This window comes from Gymnogyps californianus, chromosome 16, assembly GCF_018139145.2.
Source record: "Gymnogyps californianus isolate 813 chromosome 16, ASM1813914v2, whole genome shotgun sequence".
Classification (NCBI taxonomy): Eukaryota; Metazoa; Chordata; class Aves; order Accipitriformes; family Cathartidae; genus Gymnogyps; species Gymnogyps californianus.
In genome coordinates this window covers 13,364,537-13,386,674 of record NC_059486.1, presented here as the reverse complement: position 1 = coordinate 13,386,674, position 22,138 = coordinate 13,364,537, and the positions used below count along the sequence as shown (strand labels likewise).

Genomic DNA, 22,138 nt, shown 5'->3' with positions numbered 1-22,138 from the left:
AGTGGGAGCTTTCAGTTGGAACACGCCATCACTGCTGTCTGGAGAGGAACACACCTCTCAACAGACAAACACAAGAGCAGCGTAACACGACGGGCGCTGGACTTCAGATCAAGTAACACAAAAAGTGTGTTGGTGCTGCATGGTGACAGCGAAAGAAGTGCTGCCACGAAGGAAAGAAACTCAGAATAAACCGAACTTGGATTTGTGGTTCTTCAGGAAGCCATCTGACTGATCAAAACAGTCACAGTATCGTGTGATGGTTGTGTTCAACCAAATCTGCCATCACAAAGGCAGCCTCAGACTAAGCTGTATGTAATCTGCCTGCGTTACCCTTTGAAGGCATTTTAGTACAACGGAGCACTGCTCTGCGAAGGCAGACCTGCTGAATAACCAGGTACGTTGCCGCAAACTACAGCCCCTGTATTAATCCCATGTTCAGTGGGAATGATTCACTTCCTGCTGATTACCATGACACAATAATGATGGTCTTTTCACAAAAAAACCTCCTCTGATTTCTTTGGAGGCTATCCATAAGACATAAAGTAGCTACCACATTAATTACAAGCTAAGTTTATTGGAAACAAGGTAAAAATCACTGCACTCGACAACACAGCGTGAGAGGTATGTTTTCCGTGGACATATGATAGTAAGACTCTAGCCAGTAGAGCAATTACACAGCTCCTCCTGCCCCACAGGCAAGCCCATTTCTTCTCTTAAATACAAGCCCTGTTTTAAATGCTAGCTGTAGCCACTGATAATAAAGCAGCTTGCATCTGAAACAGCATGTTAGAAATCACTTATTAAGCACCAGCTTAATAATATTTGCTTACACAAATTATCTTTTTGCTCTCCCTCCCTCTATCCCTCATTGACTGGTTTGTGATGTTTTTTTTTTTTTCTTTTCTTTTTTTCTTCATAAGCACTTAATTCTTCCTTGGTACAAAATGTATCCAAAACAAAGGCAAAATACCTAAACACCTTGCTGTGGAAATGCTTAATGTTGTTGCTACTTTGCCTCTTCACTGCCCAGGACCCGACAGACTCTTGTTCATGAACTGTCTCTTCACAAAGCAGATCCACCACTGCAGAAGGAAGTACAAAGTCAGAAAATATGCAAAAGTGGTTTCCATGCGATAAACAAAATAGTGACTTCAAAGCATTCAACCTCTGACAAATAACACATTAAGGCTCCAGTTTTGCACATACAGTTTTCCACACCGGTTTCTACTGGAATTTAGGCGAACAAGAGGACAGGAATGGACCCAATGAATTTATAATATAGGACTCTGATTTTAATTAATTAAAGCGGGACATTCTACTTTCTCTTATTTCTACTATTTTATTTTTACTGTTTATTTCAATATAATTATAAACAAGGGATACATCAGAAAGCTATGCCTTTGAAACTAAATTAGCCTAAATAATTTCAATATTAAATGCAGTCACATTTGCACATGAAACATATGAACAGTCAGGAGGCAATTCATTCATTGATTAGCTATTTGTTTTCATCTGGATATGAGGCAAAATGGTCTACTTCAAAGAAGCTACCAAATCAGAACCGCCTGGGAAGATAAACAGCATCTCCCATGCCTGTGAATTTCCATTTGAAAACCTAGCCAACAGCAGATGTGCAATACTTTGAAGAGTTGAACCAGACACCACTTACTACTGCCCTGCTTTTTAAAGTAACCCAAATTGGCATTTACTGTCTTACCACATTACAGATTAGATTTATTGATAACTTGCAGCCTGCTATTTCACTAGCCTTGTAAAACCAGGGAAGCTTGCGCCAAAGTTACCCACACCTGATCCCTCACCCCATCATCTCCCTTCTCTCCACACATTTCTGAAAAAACACACCAAGCCTCTCATTAAATCTATGATGATCGCACTAAACTCTTACCTTACTAGGCTTGTCGCTTTGAGGATCAAATACTTTTTCACAAAGGCGAAGACCAGTTTCTTGCCTCAGCTGCTGCAGGTAGGCCCTCATCACCTCTGAAACACAGCACAGGAAAAACCAGTGTAAACTGAGGCAGCACCAAGTCAAACTGAATTTAACCGGGAAGCATCAGATATCACCGCTTAAAGCAGAAAGTGACTTTTCACATCTGCAGGTACTCGTCGGCCGGCTGAGTTGGTTTGCTCAATTTACAGCCATACTTGGGATTTTTATGATATTTGTACCAGTAAAAAGGATCATCCAAACTGTTTTCTCCTCTCAGTTACCTTTGCTTATTATTGTGGGCTTCCTATTCTGCCAGTGCAGCAGTTTGCTTGGGCTCCATTACACAGTTTAGCTAGTGATTATGTTGATGCAAAAGGCAGATTCAGACCCCTATTAATCCAGGGGAGTCACTGGGCCCCCGAGGTCAGAAAATCCAGCTTCTGCTGCCCTCAGAAGACAGAACTGCAGATTTAGAAGGTTCAGTTTTAAGGGTCATTTTTCTAAGTCGCAGTCATAAAAATGCAGCTGGTAAAGTATGAGCCCAAGGAAGCCTCCAGAGGTCCTGGATTAGCCTTACCTTCCTCCTGCTTGTTGGCAGGTTTGGCGTAAATGGCGTTAAGCGGAAAGCCAGGCTCCCCGGGGATTGGGAAGTTAGTGATTCCTAGCGTGTACATTTCTTTCTCTCCTTGGCCTTTGGAGTTACACTGGAAGAACCAGGCAAACAATGGATTAATAGTTATAAACAAAAGCTGATGGAGCGTTAGACCCAAATATTTTACCAATCTCTAACATATAAAAACTCATCAAGAATAGCAACACAACGTCTCTTTGGAGATCCACAGCCTTGGAGTATCTGTGGCTCTAACAACTGGGACTGGAGTGAACAGGATTATTTGTGCCACTGGAAGGAGAATATCAGCAAACCCCTTCCCAAGTACAGTCCCCAGAACAGACTCAGTTTCCCTCCTGCACAGAAATTCACTTTTCTTACCTTTTGCAGCTTTTTCAAGCACTCAGAAATGTAGAGGGTTACATAGATCAGCGTTCTGTCAGCCTCGTTCTGCAAAACAAGAGCAAGCACAGAGCCCAGCCACTCTGAGATTAAGGGAGACTTTATGGAACTGATAAAAGTTTGAACAGGACTGAGTTCAAGCCATTTTGGCGTACAATTTCCCCATGAGAGAGGGACTTGCAATTCATGACATTTACCCAACATTAAAAATTCAGTGGGAGGAAGGGGAGTTTTTATTATCTAGTGGAATTACTTCATTGAAAATAAATTTATATTCACAGCACCAGCCCTCCAAAGAATTACTATATGCCCAGCATCTCAAAAAATTACCTTAATTTCATAATTTTTGAAGAAAACATTAGCTTTGAAGTAGTAGATGGCTTCATCTATAATATCTGTGTCCTTGGCTAACGAAAAAGAAATACAGAGTTAAACAGTGCACCATTATACTACATTTGCTCATAACTTTTACTCACTGAAATACATAAATAAGGATTATTGCAAAGGCAAAACCTTGGTATTTACAAAAAGCAGAAGACAGCACTATGTAACAGAAAACAGTCATTGCCATGTGAAGCACTGGTGAGCTCAGACTGTAATATTTAAGCTTCCTACTCTTAGCAGGAGCTTTAACTCCCTTCTTCTCCTCCCCCCATGATTTCTCACTTCACGAACGGCAGCAATTCAGCAGTTCCCCACTTTTCTACCAGTTGAGTAACTCACCAGAGTTTTAACAGCATAAAAGTCTTCCGGGACACAAAAATGTTTATGGAGAAAGGACACCACAACAATCGGACAAACTTCATTATCCTCTTCAAAAAAGGGAGGGTGAGCAGGACACATAGTGGCAAGCTTACTTGTGACTTTCACCTGCTTTTGCTACCATCCGAGACTGCTTAAATCCAGAAACATTTCCTTTGTATTTCCTTTCTCAAACTGAACTGCTACACTACCGGGGGATAAGTGCCTGGGAAGTGCTACTTCACGTACTGAAGGGGAATCCGTACCAGGCTGCTTGTCGATTCTGTTGGGATGCCCGTAACTTCATTTCAACTTCTGAAGCCCCCTACCCTGAAGTGCTGCCTATCCTACTCCTCGTCCTGCAGAGCAGCCGAGTGTCTTCAGCTGCAGACCCAAAGCCTAAGTTCTCTGTAGCTAAACCTCCACTTCCTCTGACAGCAGAGGGTTCACACCGCCACATCCTCCTCAAAACCTACTGAAGAGCACAGTGAGACACAGGAGGAAGCACGAGAATAGTAACCGTAGGCTTTAACTGATTTAGCTGGAGCATGGTGCATATTTATCTGTGCGTAATTATTTTCTACGATTTGCACAACTTAAGTATTTGAAAACTTTTTTCCTCCTCTATAAACTGCAAAGCACTCCATTTCCAACCCGTGACTCCTCTTGTCACTCTTGCTAGGGCTGGCTTGGAGCAAACCGTGAGATGATGATGAGCTATATACAGGCAGGTTTTCAGAAATTATTATAAACGTACTTTCCCGAGGTGCTGGGCCTTTGAACTGGCTTCTGATGGGTAACAGTGCCATGTTCCCAATTAGCTTGGTGTCGGAGTCCATTAAAGTTGAGTGGTAAGCCTACAGACAGAGGGGAAAGCTGGTTATTAATGCTACTGAAAATAGACATTTCCGTGTCTGATCACATGTCCCCCACGTCTTCATCAAATAGGAGTCAGAGTGTAGTTCGTTAGTGACGCTTCCAGCAATTTTTCCTTGCACAAACAATCGCTGTTTTCTAATTAGGCCCAGATCTCAGTGCCATTCTGATGAAGACTGTACAAGCATCATCACTGGCACCATTTACGGTCGCAGTAGTGGGAGACAGGATAAAATTGGTACGGCTGGTCTGCAGGCATTGCTTCATCCCCAGGCTGCCTAACCCCATTCCGCACAGCACCAAGGGAGTAACAGCCCTGCTCTCCTGCCTAAGTTATGGGGTGCTGCATAGGTCATTGAAAGTTACTTAGTCATTAAAAAAATATTTTATTTCCGTGTCTAGCTAATAATATTAGATAATACTAAATAAAGCCAGGCTTAACACATAGCCACGCTCAAAAAACCACCTTTCTGTGCACTCTAAAACTGGTCTAAGTAAAAAAAAAAAATCTTTCTGTATATGACAGATTCTTCCTGGGAAACTGATTTTTAACAACGGATGAGTTTAGGTTTAGGCACTTCCCAGACATTCCCACTGTGCCATGCCAGGCCACTGAGAAGCCTTCACCTCCTCACAGCCGAGGTGGTTTTTTTTTTGGGGGGTGGGGTGGGGTGTAAAAAGCATCTTCTAGCAGAAAAGCAGTTTATTTCAACCAGAGGAAGGCGCAGCTTTCACCACCCTCTCCCTCGCTAGAGCCGGGGACTGCCACCCTCCCGCCTGCGGGTGGATCTCTGGCAGGAGGAAGAGGAAGAGGAGGGCGCTGGCCTTGCAGCAGCCTCCCATAAACAGCAATTCTCCGCTCTCAGCAGAGCTCCCCGCAGCTGCAGCCCCTTTTTTCCCCCCCACGCAGCTGCCCATGGCCAGACCCCAGCAGCTAGAGCCCCTTTCCCCCAGCCCAGGGTCGCACTCGCCCTCCCCGGCCTGGCCCCTCTGCCCCCAGCCCTCCCGCCCTCTCTCCCCGCCGTCAGGGGCAGGGCCCAAGCACCGGGTGCGAAGCCCCCTCACCGGCATCTCGAAGGGCAGGACGCAATTCGGCAGGGCCGGGCAGGAGGGGAGCAGAGAGAAGCTTGCAGCAAACCTTCCTCTTCTGCCTCCGCTGCAGGAAATGAGGCAGCAGAGGCGGTGCGAGGAGGGGAAGCCGGAGCGGAGGCCTGCAGCTTGCACCGCCCCGGGAGGCACCGCTCCCGCAAGAGCACTGCCAGCACGGAGAAGGTGCTTTGAAAGCACGCTCAGATGGAGACTTGTTTGCTCCCCGGAGTTTACCCCCTCCTTCTGCCTCTTTTGTGGACGGCTCTTTAAATCATCCCTCCTCCGACCTTCCATGCCTCCCTTTTCCTTTCCAGCCACCCTGACATCTTGCTTCCTCGCTGGCAGAGGCGAGCTCCTGTCCCCGGCGAGGGTCAGCGCTTGACAAGAGCGCAGATGGGGATGCTTTGCTCGCAGCCGGTTTTCTCTCCTGTGTGTTCGCAGAGCATCGCTTGCTCTGATCCGACATGCAAAGCGCAGCCAGCTACGCAGGGCACTCAGTGTAAGGAAGCACAGAAAGGGTCCAAACATGTTGCGTTTGGAGGGATGCAGTATTTTAAGGTGCACACCCCTTTTACTGTCAAGCCATAACCTTTTGTGTGACCCAGCATGCTGAGTTTGTCCCCTGGTAAATGACTCATGGCATGAGTCAGGGAGAAAAAACGGGGAGATTTGGAAGGTGAGTCAAAGTAATCTAACTGCAGGGCTGGGATTTGTCCTTTGGACACGCCACAAGTGTGACTTGTCCCAAGGATGCGCCAGTCCGGAGGTGAGTTAAGCCACCAAAGTTTTCCCAATGTTTGCATGGTTTAATTCAGCCAGATCAGGTCCTGCCGTGGTGTGATTAGCTCCGTGTGGGCATAAAGACTTGCCGCACCATGAGGTTAACCTACACCATAACTATTAAACCCCAAATATATTCAGGGCTTTTGGCCCATGTTTTAAAGCTCTGAAGGGCTGATTTTTTTTCACCTCTTTCTGGTGACCACAATGAGTATCTTGAAACTGAAGTCTCAGCATTCACTAATTGTCTGGACCTGGGAGTAAGGTTTTAGAAATGCCAAGTTTCATGAGGCATGTTGTAGAGGTTGTAAGGCTGGCAATTTTTGGAAACCTGGCGTTGAAAAACTATTTTAATAGCTCTTAGGTGACATCTTATTTCCCAGTTTTTCTTTGTTCCCATTTAAAAGATCCCATGCGATCCTCCCTGACCTCCACATACGGATTCTGGGGAGCCCTTTTCCTCTAGATGTGCAGGAGTTGCTAGTCTGTTGAACCTCTCTCCCTTTTCTGGCTCTGCTTTCGAAAAAGCAGATCCTTACTTCAAAAATAAGCACCATATCAACAGTATGACCATTTAACCATTTATTTAAACAGATATGAAGAACAACCCTACTGATGAATAAGAAAAAAAGACACCTTCCGGACTAGAAGCAAGAAACTACAAAACTAAACTCTGTGCCAAGCTGCTATCATACCCCAGGTTTAGGTAAGTGCGGTTGCCTCCAAGTATTCAATCTTTGATTTGGTTTCCATTAAGGGGTATCCTTGCACTCAGACATCTGCTAACTAACCAAGCTGCTCCTGCAAAATGACATCAATTGTTCTTATTCTACTGAAATATTTGGCTGCTCGTATTTTGTGAGGATGGGGTTAATTTCTAATACATGAACTATGTATTATATATAGGCAGATGATATACCTACATATAGGCATTCACTGATGTTAAGGTTTCATAACCATGAGGCCCTTTTTGGAAAGTATTTTAGTTCAAGGACTCCATCAGTAAATCTCGTTCCATAGGGTTAAGGAAAAGCAAAGGTTGATATGTACTTGGACACAAGCAGCAGAAAAACATCCTGAAATTCAGGTGAATGTAGCTAATAAACTGGTCTAAGTGATTGTAGGAGAAGCAATAAAACACGTTTTGAAACACTCAAGATGACCCAGGAACAGTCTGTATATATAAAAGAACTATAACCAGCGAGGGGTAAATTCAGCAGTACACTTTCACATATGGCTTGAATTATTATCTGATTGTGAACAGTCTGTTAACAGCTACACCTAATTCCAAAATCGCTACTTCCCTGAAAAATTCCTAGGACCATTTTTACACGCATTTAGTTACCTAGGTGAATATGTTCTTTGGAGATAATGGGCTGAAGTTTTGCTTCTCTGAATAGGTCACATTATGTCCATGGTAGGGGTATGAGTTCTCTATTCAGGACAAGAAAGGAGCGAGCTTACTTGTTGCTGAATTGTTCATTAACATACTTTTTAAAGTGACTGCACAAGACCATCACTGAAATCTCTTTAAGCTTGTTTTATTTAAGTGTTGCGCTGTATTCAAGATGTTATCAATGTATAAACCACTTAAAGCCATGTGCAAGTTGTACAAAAACCAGCCTTAAGAAGATTTAAAATCTGGGCTCTTCCAAAGTGAATGTAAAATACTCATGTTTTTTAAGAAGGGTGAGGGACCACCCACTGACCAGAAGTCCCTTTGAAGTTGCCAGTCATCTCTTTGCCTAATGCAGGTTCAGTTCATGAAGTACAATCTTCACCCTTTAGAACAATTCTCTCTCAGCTAATAATGAAACTAATTAATCAGTACTGGAGATAAATTTTTATAACATGCTTGTATTTGGCTTTGCCTCTTTTGCAAATTACTAGATTTTGTTGAAGCATTCCTATGCTTACATGAGATACATCTGTACGTGAGGAACTTTTCTATGTACTAATGCTAGCCTATGTATTTTATAACACACACACGTAAGAATAAAAATTGTTTATTAAAATAGTTATGAGGTCATATAGCTTACTTTTCACTATAAATTTTAGTTATCTTACAGATAAAACATCAAGTATGTTTGTGTGGATTTTTTTACATGTTTTTTAACATTTTTTTCTCTTTTACATTTTTATTTTTTAACACAAACAAGGTATTTTCCTCCCATTTTTGAACATCTGGCTTTTACTCGTCCACATGATCTTGAAAGTATTCATCCACAAGAGCAGATTTATCTTCTTCGCATTCCTGCCAAAAAGAAAACAAAAAAGGTAAAACCTGACTTTTCCCTAGTGGCTGTTGTACATTGTCTGTTCTGTGACGCTTTATTTTAGAAACCACAACAGGAACAATCTCTAATATGGTTCCATAAAACATGTAGCAGAACTTTCTGAAAAGCAATTTGTTTCTAGAGCTGTCAAAATTGTATAGGTCAAAATCTAGATCCAGGCATTCTGCGTATTCAAAGAGTATAAAACTGAATTAAAAAATTGAATAAAAGCACTGGGCTTGTTCCTTAGATTTATGAGCCGAATAATAAAACTAGACCGGGCTTGGAACAGATTTTAACACAGCAGCGTTCTATCATGTATTCTAAGTGACAGAATTTGTTCTTAATCTAGATGTCATATACAACACATGGGTTCAACGCAGGAATTACGAGGTGAGTTTGAATAGTCATGTAGGAAGAAGTCTTAACGGTCCTTTCTGACCTTTGAAGTTTAAAATTCCATTATTTTTGAAAACTAAAGCATTAAACACAACCATTTGAACAGTCTGCAAATGCAAGACAGTATTAAAGAATTTCACTTTTGTAATTATAAATGAAGATGATATAAGCATTGTCACTAGAAGACTAAACATGGCTTATTTTGAACCATACTAAGACAATCATTTATTAGCAAGGCAAAGAACATACTTATATTACAACTTATATTATGGATCCTTTTTAATTTTTCATCTTATCATCAGAAGTACCTTACCTTTGGTTCTTTAAATTCAAGATCTTCTCCATACTGAATGGTAAAGTCTATGTGCTGCAGGACTATGTTTATACTTTCCTCATCAGAGCGATCAAAAGGTAGAAATCGAACCATACCATAGTCATCAATCTAGAGAAAGGATGCAAAGGATGTTAGTAAGAAAATGCAGTAAGTTAGTTCTCAATCACTCTAAGCCACTTCCTTAAACCAAACTTACGTATTCTTTGTCTGGACTGCTAAAATACCATTTAAAGCCACACTGCAAACCAATGGCAAATCCCCACTCAGAACGCTTCGCTATCAGTCCTAATTTCTACACAGTAGATAAAGCTGTCTTCCAAAATTGCTAATGGAACAGAATTCACAGGAAACATACTGGCTACAATCCAAATGTTAGTGTTATGGATCTTATGCTCATCTGAAAAAATCAAAAGCCGAGTTAAAACAGGCAAAAAGCAAAATGCTTAAGTGCCTGAGAATCTTTTAGATCCTGGCTTTGTTAATTAAGTCTGATAGGTAAATACATAGTTTTGGGGTGAGGAGGGGGAAGAATTATTATAGTACATACAGTAGCTATAACAGCAATGAAGTCATCAACCATACAGTATGGTTTATAAATACAAGACTGAATTTAAGGATACCAGTTAAAAAGCAATATACCTACCAATCCGCATATAGATTTAGTCAGTTTTTTAAACATTTTGCTTTTCAATATATTTGTAGAATCTTCAATCATAGAATACATATCTGGATCTAAGTACCTGGGAGAAACAAAGTCGTCATTAACACTAAAGAATCCTTGGCCACAGAGCAAATGAGTCATTGTGCTTTTATATAGCTACCAAAACCATCTATCGTTTCGTGATCTGAATGAACTAACTTCATATCAGGAGAACTTAAAATGTTTAAAAATAGTTTTTGTAAGTATTTGAATATCTCAGCTTACAATTGCTAGTAGAAACAACTGAAGTGTTTATTTTATTTTTGCTAATATACTTGTATACTCAAGAAAGCTTTGAGGAAGACCACAGGGAAAAACTTTCATTTTGTAATTTTAGCACAAATGTAAAAGTAACACATAGGTAATTCAGTATGTTCAGTATCAAAAAACTGTCAGGATCACCTCTGGTTTAGTTTTTTTAGTACAGTACCCTGGTGGGCACAGTACCCTGGAATGTCATTCAGAATGACCTAAGTTATTCAAGATAATTATTTACAGAAAAATCCAGAGATACGTACAAACATGGAGCTAGCCTTTTGACTCGGACTGAATTGTAAGCATCCCATCCAGACATGTAAAGACTATGTTCAATATCAAACAAATGCATCTTCTCCCATTCGAAAAGAGTATGTTTTAATTGTGGGAAACATTAGACTCAATTTTGAGTGAAGTTTACCTCAAGATATTACACTACAGAGTAAGTAATTTTTTGGAACTTACTTTTCTATTTCCTTCTTGGCTTTCTTGCTCAGCAAATCCATTTTGGTCATGATGTTAATCTGTGGAATCTCTAAAGATATCATCGCACTGAGTGCTGCCAGAATTCCAGAGATAAACTTAAGGAGTGTGAAAAATGATGTAGTTAAGTACAGAAAAACACAACACCAACACGCAGGACACTCAACCACAAACCAAATCTAGCAAATGAATATATGAAACGTGGCCACAAGGCCAAGTGGGGAGTCCTTATCTCTGTTGGAAAAGGGAGGTGCTGAGCTTCCCATCTGCCATCTTATTTCCAGAGCCTCAAATCTGGATCTGCCACTGAAAAGGGCATTACAAAACTCAAAGCCCATCTCAGGATTCTTGCTGCTAGACAGGGAAAGTGGCCTGCTCTCTCTCCACATCGGAGAAAGCTCTCCTAGAATCACAGAAGAATTTAGGTTGGAAGGGACTTTTAGATAACAGATAACTTTAGGTTATCTGTTCTGTACCACTGCTCAAAGCAGAGCCAGCTTCAAAGTCAGATCAGGTTGCTCAGGGGTTTTCCCCAGTCGAGTTTAGAGTAACTCCATGAACGTACACTACACAATCTCTGTGTGCCCCTGTTCCAGTCTGACCACTGTCACAGCGCGGGATTTTTTTTCTTTACATCCAACTGGAATTTTCTTTGCTGCAACCTGTCTTTGAGGCAGCTGAAGACAGTAATCAGATCTCCCCCGGCTTGGCATTCTTTCCTCTGGGCTAAACAAACCCAGCCCCCTAAATTGCTCAGATTTCTTGTTCTTTATCAACATGAACTTTTACAACAGATTTCAAATGGATACCTTAAAAGATTCCACCATAAACTGAGAATCCACGAGAAAAACTCCACAGACGCGGAATTCCCACTGCTGAAGCTGCTCCACCAGCTGTTTCATCACTGGCAAATGTGTGTAGAGTTCGATCTGACCTAGGGCACACTGAGGATATTGGTATGCAGAAATGTGAAGCTAACAGGAACAGTTCACAGTTATCAATTACATAGATATGGGTGTTGCACTTAATATAAATAAAAGCTGATAAGGAAAGCATCCTCTTGCTTTTCAGACAACTCTGACTGTATTTGGGTGAACTTATACTGGTGAAGCGGAAAAGAAATAAAAGGGCTTTTTTGCTCCCTTGACCTCCAATTAGCGTTAGTTAGCAGTCGCCATAGCGTTCTCACACCGTATGATGCTATCAAACGTCAGCGCAGTCACCCAGATTAGCCTGGGACCAAGTTCACTTCTGAAACATCTGAAAGTGACTCTAACAACTGTTAACAATGCAAAAAAATGTGTGACTGGTTACGACCAACAACAAAAAGTACTGCAAATTTTGCATTGCCTGTGAAAAATGTACCAAAACATTGACATTTATTTACCTGGGCAATCAAACAATATATAGTCATCCTCCACATGCCCAAGGCTTTCCTCTAGCCAGTTAAAGTTATTGGCAAAGTATTCCATGCAAAACACCAAGCCGCCATTGGGACCAAACCTTAAGGACTCATCTTCCATGACATCGTCCACTTCTATTAACTCACGGATGTCTGGAACAGCAGACACACGAAGCGATTTTAATTCATTTGCTTACAGGGGTGCCCCAAGGTTACCGTACGCAGCCTCCCGGCGCTCACCTGCCATGACGGGGTAGCTGAAGAGCTCCGCCGCCGGGTCCAGGTTGACCACCTGCACGGCGCGGCCCAGCGCCTCGCAGTGCTGCACCATGGTGGAGCAGTACGTGCTCTGCAAGGCACACACGCACACCGTCACGCACCGTCCGCGCCGCTCTCGCCTCCCTGCCGCCGCCCGCCCGCCGCCCCCCCCCCGCCTCACCTTCCCGCTGCCCGCCGGGCCCATCACCAGCTGCGCGTACCGGGGCATGGCGGCGGGTGGGCCGGCGGCCTCCCCACCGTGGCGAAGCAGCGGCAAATGGCCGCTCCAGCGACCCGTAGCTCGCCTGTCACGTGCCCCGGGTAGCCTATGGCTCGCACGCTTGAGCCACCGCGCACTCCTCCCCAGTACGGAGAGGCGGCGGGCTCAAACCGCGCACCGCCACGCCCCTCCCCGTCACGCCGCGCGGTCGCCGGCGACCGCGCGGCTCTCGCGAGACGGCGGCGGCGCTGGGGAGGGCGCACGTGCCGCGCGGTGTGTGGGAGCCGCCGCCGCCGCCGGAGGAGGAGGAGGAGCCGCCGCCTCCCCGCCACCGCGGCCTGAGGGGCCTCCCGGGTAACGCCACGCCGCTGCCGCCCCTGGGCTCCCCCGCCCCTTTCTGCAGTAGCCGCGCTCCGCCGCCGCCCCGTCCCAGCGGCGGGCGGCCTGCCCCGGAGTCCCGCCGGCCGGCGGGCGGGCGGGCGGCCTCCCCCCCTACCCCGGCTACCGGCATCCTTCCCCCAGCTCCGACACCCTCCCTCTCCTCCGGTACAGCGGCTCTGCCTCCCCTCGCAGTGGTCCCCCTCGCCTCTGGTACCTCAGCATCCTCCCCCCGCAGGTACCCGGCACCCTCCCCGCACTGGGAGCCTGCCCCTCCTCGGGTACCCGGCTCCCTCCTTTCCCTCAGCTCCTCCCTCTATCCCACCACGTCTGTGATCCCCATCACGTCTGGTACCCCAGCACCCTTCCCCTTTCCCCCGACCTGCCCGCACTTTTACCCCCTACTACCCACCACCTTCCCTCCCCCATTTGGGATCTCCATGGGTACGCCAGCGTCCTTCTCCTCGCTATGACCATCTACCACTTTTCCCTGCGGTCCCCCCGCTGCGAACCCGACCACCTCTGGCGCCCTGGCATTTTCCCTCAGCTCTCTTCACTGCCCAGGCACAGCTTGTACAGCGTCCTGGCTCTGAGTCTTCTGCACGCATATCCTGCTTGCCCCCATGATCCTGGGGGACTTCTTATGCATTGCAAACCCCTTCCCTGTTGACTCCTATTTTCTAAGCCCCTTGCCTGAAAATGTGTGCCTGAAAATCATTGTTAAATGTATTAGTGGGTTCAGTTTGGTTTGCTTGTGTTGTGGTGTTTGGGGTTTTTTTGCCAGTGTCCTAGGATCGGATTGTAACTCTTCAGATGCTGATTTAAATGATCCCTTTTCTTTGCTAGTATACTGGCAGTACCTCCCCCCACTCCCCCGGTGCACCTACTGTTCATATGCCACTGATTTAACGTGATACTTCACATTTTGCTTAACCCATTATGTTCTGTAATTCCATGTGGTGTTCTCGCAGATCTTCCTTCATTTTACACTGCATTTTGTGGCACTTTGGGTATTTTCCCCTTATGTGCTAGAATTCCATACTGCTTGGTATCTTTTGCAGCCGTTTTCCCCACATTTTTTCATTATTTCTCGACTCCTATTTTTTGTCCCTGATCTCTCCTGCTCTTCTTACGATTGTACCTATTTTCTCTGGGATTTGTCAGTCTCTGGGATTCTTGTTGAGTTGGGACAGATGTGAATAACCCAGAATTTAGGTCCTGATTCTTTCATTCTGTGACCTCCAGGCTTGTGACATGGCCACAGATGTAGCTGAGCCTGTGGTCCCTGACTGCAGAGGAGACGTAAGGAGCGGTGCCAGGTCAGATGCCGACTATCCTCTTCGGGTTCTCTACTGCGGAGGCAAGTGCTGAAGGAGCAGTTGTCCACGATTCATACAATGTGCTGTTTGTGAGGGCAGCCTAGCAGAAAGAATGAGAGAATCGGAGATTTTCTTTTGGTCAGCTTTTATTGAGAAGCTAGACCACGGTCAGCTTGACCTTTCTGATTGTCTTTCTGAAATAGCTTGTGTTGTGTATTTTATCTAAAGCATTTTTGGTGAAATGTAGGGGTCTTCCCTCTGAGAGATGGAGGTGCTAACAGCTTTCTGTGTGTAAAGGAAGTGGGAGTGGTGCTCAGACTGTGAACTGTTGAGCAGAGATCTGTTCCTGCAGAAAGCCAGTAAAGCCTTTAGCACAGTAGAGGCCTCTGAGCATTAGTATGACAATAAGAAATAAAGTTAGAATTCGTGAAAGTAATTGTTGCACTGTGTTTAGAATTATTGTTTACTCGTCACATTTGTACTTATGTGGATGAAATTTAAAGGTACGTAAATAATCTTGACAGGTATAGGTATGTTATTTTGCTTTGGGCTTGAATACAGTTGCAGAGGATTAGGAAGGAATCCCTGTTGTGCGTGAAAGTCTGCACAGTTGGTTTGGGTTTGTTCTGGGGCCAAGCCCCTCTTCTGGACATTGGCAGCTCTTGGAGAAAGGAAAGCTAACCAAATCACGTGGTGATTTATTAGGTATATCTTTTGCCTCAGGTAGAACTGGTGGTGTCTTTCTGTAACTTTTCCCAAAGCTGTAGGTTTCTACTTCCCTTCCTTCACGCACTGGCTGCTCTTGCTGTGATAGTTTTATCCTAACGCAGAGCGTGTGAGCAAATGACTAATGAGAGAGGAATTAAAATGTGGAGTCATATCAATAAGGTAATATTTTTGAGTCAATCTGTGGTTATAACCAGAAGTTATGACATAAGAAGTTATCCCTAACTTTAAAATACCATTTTGATTTTAATGCTGAGGCTGTAAGAGGAGAACTTTTTTGTAATCTTTTTTTTTTTTCCCCTCCCTTCTTTCTCCAGTCTGTTCATTGCCAACAGAGGTAAGTTAATTTTTTTGTTGTCCAAGTTTCTTCTTTCTGTCCTATGATTCCTGACTGTGATGATTCTTTCTGATCTTTTCTGGCTTTTCTTAATTGTGGCAGTTCTGTGCTTCAGCCACTGTCATCTTTAGGATGATATGAGGTTTCTTATGCACTAGTAGAGTATTCATATTCAGTCATCTTAAGGAGAAATGGCTGAGCTGAATAGCTGTCATGGTTTAACCCCAGCCAGCAGCTAAGCACCGCACAGCCGCTCACCCTGCCCCCCTCCCAGTGGGATGGGGAGGAGGATTGGGAAAAAAAAGTAAAACTCGTGGGTTGAGGTAAGAGCAGTTCAATAACTACAGTAAAATAAAATATAATACTAACTAATAATAATAAAAACGTAATAATAACAGTAATAGTAATGAAAAGGAATATAACAAAAAAAAGAGAGAAATAAAACCCAAGAAAAGACAAGTGATGCAAAATGCAATCACTCGCCACCCGCTGACCGATGCCCGAGCCACGATCCGCCCCTCCCGGCCAACTCCCCCCGTTTATATACTGAGCATGACTTCCTATGGTATGGAATATCCCTTGGGCTAGTTGGGGTCAGCTGCCCTGGCTCTGCTCCCTCCCAGCTTCTTGCGCACCTGCTTGCTGGCAGAGCATGGGAAACTGGAAAGTCCTTGGCTTAAGATAAGCGCTACTTAGCAACAACTAAAACAGTGTGTTAGCAACATTATTCTCACACTAAATCCAAAACACAGCACTGTACCAGCTACTAAGAAGAGAGTTAACTCTGTCCCAGCCGAAACCAGGACAATAGCAAATATATTTTGGTGTATTTGTTTGTGACCTATTTTGTAGTTACTCTGCTAACAACATTGATATGACCTTTCTTCTCCAGTACTGCGAATACATGCCTGATGTCACTAAATGCAGACAATGGTTAGAAAAGAATTTTCCAGATGAGTTTGCAAAACTTACAGTAGGTAAGAATCTTTTCTATTTTCTAACTGATATGTGCCCTTAGACGTATTCAGAAATCTTTGAGCTTGTCCGATTCTCGTCTCTTCCCTTTTCCCGTTGCATCAAGTGTGAAAGTTAATAATTTTCTTAGGAGTCTACGATGCTTTTGGATGCTGTGAAAATATGTTTGATAATGTCAGAAAACACTGAATAAACAATATGTAGTTTCAGTAATAATGTTTGAGCTTTCCTAAGGTTCCTACTGTAACCAGTCATCCACGTACTTGTTTCCCATCAAAGTTAGTTTATCGGATTTTATGTCTGTCCAGTCTACTGTGGATGGCTGGAGGAAAGGTCATTAATAATAGGGAACTTGTTGATTCGCATTTGGAATTTCAATATTAACACTGTCATTAATTTCTGTCTCTGTGGAGCTTATGTGAAGAGACTGTATTGAAATTGTATCTTTGAGCTAAGGCTTTTCTGAAGTCTAATTTGCATAAGTACCATGACGAAGGTGTAACACGCATCAGTCAAGGGGCTGCTGCGCTTAAGCAAAGTGTTTACGGATTTAGCAAAATATCACTGTACCTTACTTCCTGTTCCTGTAAGGTTGTGGTTGTCTGACCACTAATTTTGTTCTCTTTCTTCTCCCCACTCCTTTCTGATGTATTGAAGAAAATTCACCTAAACAGGAAGCTGGGGTTGGAGAAGGCCAAGGAACTGCGGGAGAAGAAGAAGAGAAGAAGAAGCAAAAGAGAGGCAAGGTCTAAATAGTTGATTGCGGTACTGATTTATAAGCAGTTTGGGGCATCCCTTTCTCACCTGCTGGTCTGGACTGTGGCACAGATTCCTTGCATTTTGGTTGTTAGCTACGCTTTGACTCTGCATGAAAGATACCGAATATCTTTCTTCCAGTGGTAGCAGAGTTGGTGTGGTGATATATGCTGATGAAAGAATTGGATAGGAGTAATAGCAAGTGAAAGATGACCTGCATCATGTGTCTCATTGTTCCTGTCATTGCTATTGCACTTATTCAGGGAGTAATTCTTCTCAACCTAAAATCAGCTGGCATGCCTCCCAGAATACTTGTTTCTGCCCTGTTTAAGAGCAGTTTATAGGTTGCTTGCAGAGTAGAACAAAGACTGCTTTCCTCTATTAATGCCTCATGACACTGCTTTTGCCTTTTTTCCTTCCACCCCTCCTCTGCGTTCACGTAACAGGATTTGGTTTTATGCTTTTAACACTATCACCTATGTCTCTATTAACGGCTATGTCTCTTCCCGGCAATACTGATGAAAAACATTTTCAAAAGCCAACTTTGGAAGATATAAAATACATGAAACAATTTAAACACACTTTTATCTTCTATCGTTGGAGTTCTTTCTGTTTAATTAACGTACTTTCCGCCATAAATCAGAATGCTGGGGTTGTTAATACACGTTTGCCTGTGGAATGTCAGTTGTGTCTGTAGTGCTTCAGAAATTATGGTTAATAGCCCAGTAAGATTCAGATTTTAAGCCACATACCGCTGCAGATGTTTTATTTTTGTGTCTTGGTAACCAGTTATGTTTATCTTGTCAGTAGGCTATGTGTAGTGACAACAATAATTTACGTTCTGTAGCTTGGATGCTTTTCCCAGAGACTTCGGGACACTTTCTTTCAACATTAATTTATTGTGTGGGGTGGTATGGTTAGTTTTCAGTCTGGTTTTTGGTTCTAAAATAATAGTGTTTAAAATATTTAGGGATTTTCTCCTAGAATCTAAAGTTTCATGAAAACTTACAGTATGGTGTTAGGTATGATGGTATAAGATTGACCGTAAGAGAGCGGGTGAGGAAAAACAAGCAAAAACTTACTAAGACACTGCAGAAATTTACTGAAGAAATTTCAAGACAGAAATTTACTGTCTTAAATTATCGGATATCAATTTATAGTAATGTAGAATTGAAAGTGCTGCATGCTAGAAAAAGAAGTAGTCACAAGGGGTTAGTTTGCTTGTCATAAATTCTTTAGGTTTTCATGCTGAGAAGGCTCGAGAACATGAAACTTTGGTTACCCTGGAGTAACTTGATGACTGCGTACAAAGTTAACAGAGATCTTAATCTGTCTTGAAGAATCCTAATGAGTGGAATATATCTTTTGCATGCTTTACTCAGACTAATAAATACCTGATATGTGAAGTGTTCCCTCAGGCTGGCCTAGAAACAGACAGTAAGAAAGATGTTAAATCATGTGGAAGTTTGGCAGTCAGCTACTGTAGCTGGCTTCTGTTTCAGAGGTGTGGTGTTTTCTGCTAGCTCATATATAGATATATGGTTCATATGGGGTCGTGCACAGATACCTAGAACTTAATCTGCTCTTTAACCCAGCAGCCTGAGTAGGCACGTCCTCATGGCCTCAGTAAATGGACATGAGTAATTTGCTTTGCCTTGGACACAAACCCTAAGGATGTTAAAGTCATGAAAAACATTAAAGTAACAATTTGTTCCTAGGATTACAACCAAAGAACAATTCCTGAAAGAGGGGTTAAATGTAGACCAAATGCAGTGATGAGTAAAGTGTGGGGAAAACCCCTTTTTTGATAATTGTAGCGGGGTTCTGCTGGGCAAGCTGTACTTGAACGCACTTTTGACATGCATATATTGTTATTTCTTGTAATATTGAGCTTTGATGACATGGGACCTTTCTTAAATAATAATAAAAAAACCTGAATGTGAGACAGTGTGCAAAATATATTTTTGTTTACCAACACAGATGGGGAGATAACAGTTTCTTTGTTTATAGGGATGTAAATCTGACCTTATATGCTTTTTTCTTTGATTAAGTGTGATATCATTTAACTAATTATGTAACCTTATACTCTGGTTTAAAGGTGGAAGAGGTCAGATAAAACAGAAAAAGAAGACTGTACCACAGAAAGTTACAATAGCTAAAATTCCTAGAGCAAAGAAAAAATACGTCACAAGAGTATGTGGCCTTGCAACGTTTGGTGAGTTGACTTTTGTTACGTGTTTTTTGTTGGTTTTAGATGTGCTTGCCTTTAACCTCATGATATTTCTTCTGATTGTATTACGTTGAGTGATCCGCTTCCATCTGTGCGAGGTGAAAGTCCCACGGTGCTTTTAGCAGTTCCAAAGCATGTCAAAGGTACACTGACTTCCCTCAGTGATAAATTATTAAAGTCCTTATTTCCACAGTGTTTGCAAACAAATAGGGTTACAGGTTTTATTTTGGAAACAGGGCTCCCATAGCAGTCCACTTGTTAGACTTCAGAGTAGTCTATTGTCTTTTTGAAAATAAACATGTTTATAATTAAAGGTGCTTGTTTCCATCAAACTTGTACATATGTTAATGACAATTAATTTTACCTATTCTTGAGACTGATTAAGTAAGGCTTTAACTGCCTTTCTAGTACGGCAGTCAAATCATTACCAAAGTACACTAACAATGCTGTCCTACATAGCTTTGGTTCAGCTGCGAACAGCCACTTGGTGTTTATAACAACATCTTACTTCACACATTGATCATGAATTCTGTTAAAAAGGTAAGTTTTAACCTTGGTTGTATTAACAAGATATGCTACGTATTTCCTGCGTGAGTGTATCATCAGTTTTCTTGAGGGATCAATAAATATGCACTAGCATGATCTGAACTGGATATGTATCTTTGTGCTGGAAGCCAATCTCAAAAATTGTTGAGACACGTTTCTGAAAGGAACATACTGAAGCACTTCTATGGAAAAACTTGTCCAGTAACTATGGAAGTTACTCGGAACTGGAGGGGCTTTTTAATCAGTTCTGCATGTGCTTTTCTGGTGAGGGTGTGTAGCATAGACCTGCGTAAACAGAATGTGTAGAGGACATTCGGCGATTTTTTGCCTTGAAGAGTTTGCTAGATTTGTAGTGTCAGTTGTTTTGGATGTAAACAACAGAGTTTTGCTTTCAATGGAAATTGTAGCAAAGCTTTAATGGTAAACCGCCACTAGTTTTTCAACAGTTAAAACAAGATTCTGGTTTTAAACTTAAGAAAATACTTGTATGAAATGACTGTACTTAAACTCTCCATTTTCCCATCAACAGAAATTGATCTTAAGGAAGCACAAAGGTTTTTTGCTCAGAAATTTTCCTGCGGTGCCTCAGTAACAGGAGAAGACGAAATCATCATTCAGGGGGATTTTACAGATGACATTATCGATGTAATCCAGGAGAAGTGGCCTGAGGTAATAAACCCTTTCTTCTGTCAGAACTCTAGTTTTCCACAATAGCCTGTGACTTTCCAGTGATTTTGAAAAAGGGTTTCATCTTTGGCAGCACAGATTGTTGCGCAAAAATAAAAGACCAGGTGTTGCATCCCCGCCTATGAATGACTAGGTTAAGGAGTGATTAACCTTGAAGTCAAATGTTGCTTCCATTGTCCAAGAAACATTAACTCTCTAAACATGTAGTGCTGTTACTGTGGATACTACAGTGAGGAAGGCATGTCGGAATAAGTCCAGCTGTCAAATATGTGTGGCTTCTTTGTGACTGTTTCTTAATGGTGAATGCCTAACTATTCTTACAGTGCCATCCTATTTTTCAAAATCTCTTAAAATACTGCAAAATTAAAAAAAAAAAAACCCTGAAACAAACCCACTTGTGCCTCAGAAGGAGAGATTAGCTAATTTTGGGTTGGACTGAAGTGCTGGTGGTCGAGAGGTTTGGTTGCGCTGCCGTAATCACAAGTGGTTTCTTTGACTCTCCCTTGTTCTGGTATTTCTGGTATTGGAGTTCTTTCTGGAATAACTCTGTAGGCCTGTCTTTATTCAGAGCCCCGTAGGTTCAGCTGTGTCCTATAGGCACATGTCACTCGTGTCGAATTTACAGCAGGGAATCTCAGATGGTGCTGTATACTTCTCCCACGCTTCATTACATGTGCAGTGGTGAATATTGAGTGAGACATGTAAGAAGAAAATATACTTAATATGCTGTGTTTTGGCCTTTTTTTTTTTTCCTAGGTGGATGATGATAGCATTGAAGATCTTGGAGAAGTCAAGAAGTGATAGTGAAAGACTACCTTTATTTAATTATATGGTTATAAATGATGTAGCCAAAGTGAGGCTTCTAAATCCATTTGCTCTGCAGTGAAACTGTGGAGAACCCGTATCCTTGGCATTTTCACTGTTCTGTATAGGCTGCTTGGGTTTTTTTTCCTGTTGTGATACTTGCCAAAGTTAAATTTGGGTTCTATCATGCTTACGCATGAAGTAGATTTAAATAAAATTACTGTTCCTCACTGAATACAGTTTCTGTTTTCTTTACAGCTACTTTCCTCTAACGCTCTTACAGGAAAATAATAATTTAAGTCATTAAATGCTTATTTTTCATCTGCTGTCCTTTCTGCTAAACTTGAGCAGTAAGGCATGTGGCTAAGGTACAGAAACTCGTACCTCTGATTTACCTGCAGAAAATCTTAGAAATCAGAATGAGACAAACATTCTAAAGGCTTGTTAACAATTAAAGGAAAATGTATCTTGAAGTGGTCAGGCACTTGGACTAGATGATCGTTGTAGGTCCCTGCCAGCTGAACTATTTTATTCTATTAAGTGGAAACACTGAGGAACATGTGAATATGTCCGAAACATTTAGCCTATTTTCATAATTCCAAAC

General features: G+C 42.5%; 3 protein-coding genes across 5 annotated transcripts; 1 reads left to right on the top strand and 2 right to left on the bottom strand.

The window, feature by feature from the left end:
• Positions 1–554: 554 nt before the first annotated feature.
• On the bottom strand, positions 555–5,963 carry ARPC3 (actin related protein 2/3 complex subunit 3). Its single transcript, XM_050906895.1, has 7 exons — positions 5,646–5,963; positions 4,462–4,561; positions 3,294–3,370; positions 2,943–3,011; positions 2,529–2,655; positions 1,907–2,001; positions 555–1,082 (listed from the first exon to the last, which is right to left on the bottom strand). Exons 1-7 carry the CDS (start codon positions 5,961–5,963, stop codon positions 1,020–1,022), a joined length of 849 nt encoding a protein of 282 aa, XP_050762852.1. The 3' UTR covers positions 555–1,019.
• Positions 5,964–8,439: 2,476 nt separating this feature from the next.
• On the bottom strand, positions 8,440–12,807 carry GPN3 (GPN-loop GTPase 3). 2 transcript variants are annotated; one of them, XM_050906787.1, is made up of 8 exons: positions 12,708–12,807; positions 12,539–12,647; positions 12,284–12,451; positions 11,706–11,830; positions 10,879–10,994; positions 10,102–10,198; positions 9,438–9,566; positions 8,440–8,703 (listed from the first exon to the last, which is right to left on the bottom strand). In XM_050906787.1, the coding sequence occupies exons 1-8, from the start codon at positions 12,783–12,785 to the stop codon at positions 8,641–8,643; spliced, it is 885 nt and encodes a 294-aa protein (XP_050762744.1). In that variant the 5' UTR covers positions 12,786–12,807; the 3' UTR covers positions 8,440–8,640. The 2 variants fall into 2 exon arrangements, with proteins under 2 accessions (XP_050762744.1, XP_050762745.1); XM_050906788.1 differs by having other exon boundaries at positions 12,738–12,807.
• A 268-nt stretch (positions 12,808–13,075) lies between these two features.
• Positions 13,076–21,769, top strand: DENR (density regulated re-initiation and release factor). 2 transcript variants are annotated; one of them, XM_050906654.1, is made up of 8 exons: positions 13,076–13,130; positions 14,400–14,514; positions 15,517–15,536; positions 16,429–16,513; positions 17,169–17,252; positions 19,366–19,482; positions 20,573–20,712; positions 21,487–21,769. In XM_050906654.1, the coding sequence occupies exons 2-8, from the start codon at positions 14,409–14,411 to the stop codon at positions 21,529–21,531; spliced, it is 597 nt and encodes a 198-aa protein (XP_050762611.1). In that variant the 5' UTR covers positions 13,076–13,130; positions 14,400–14,408; the 3' UTR covers positions 21,532–21,769. The 2 variants fall into 2 exon arrangements, with proteins under 2 accessions (XP_050762611.1, XP_050762612.1); XM_050906655.1 differs by lacking the exon at positions 13,076–13,130 and adding an exon at positions 13,239–13,392.
• The last annotated feature ends 369 nt before the right edge of the window (positions 21,770–22,138 follow it).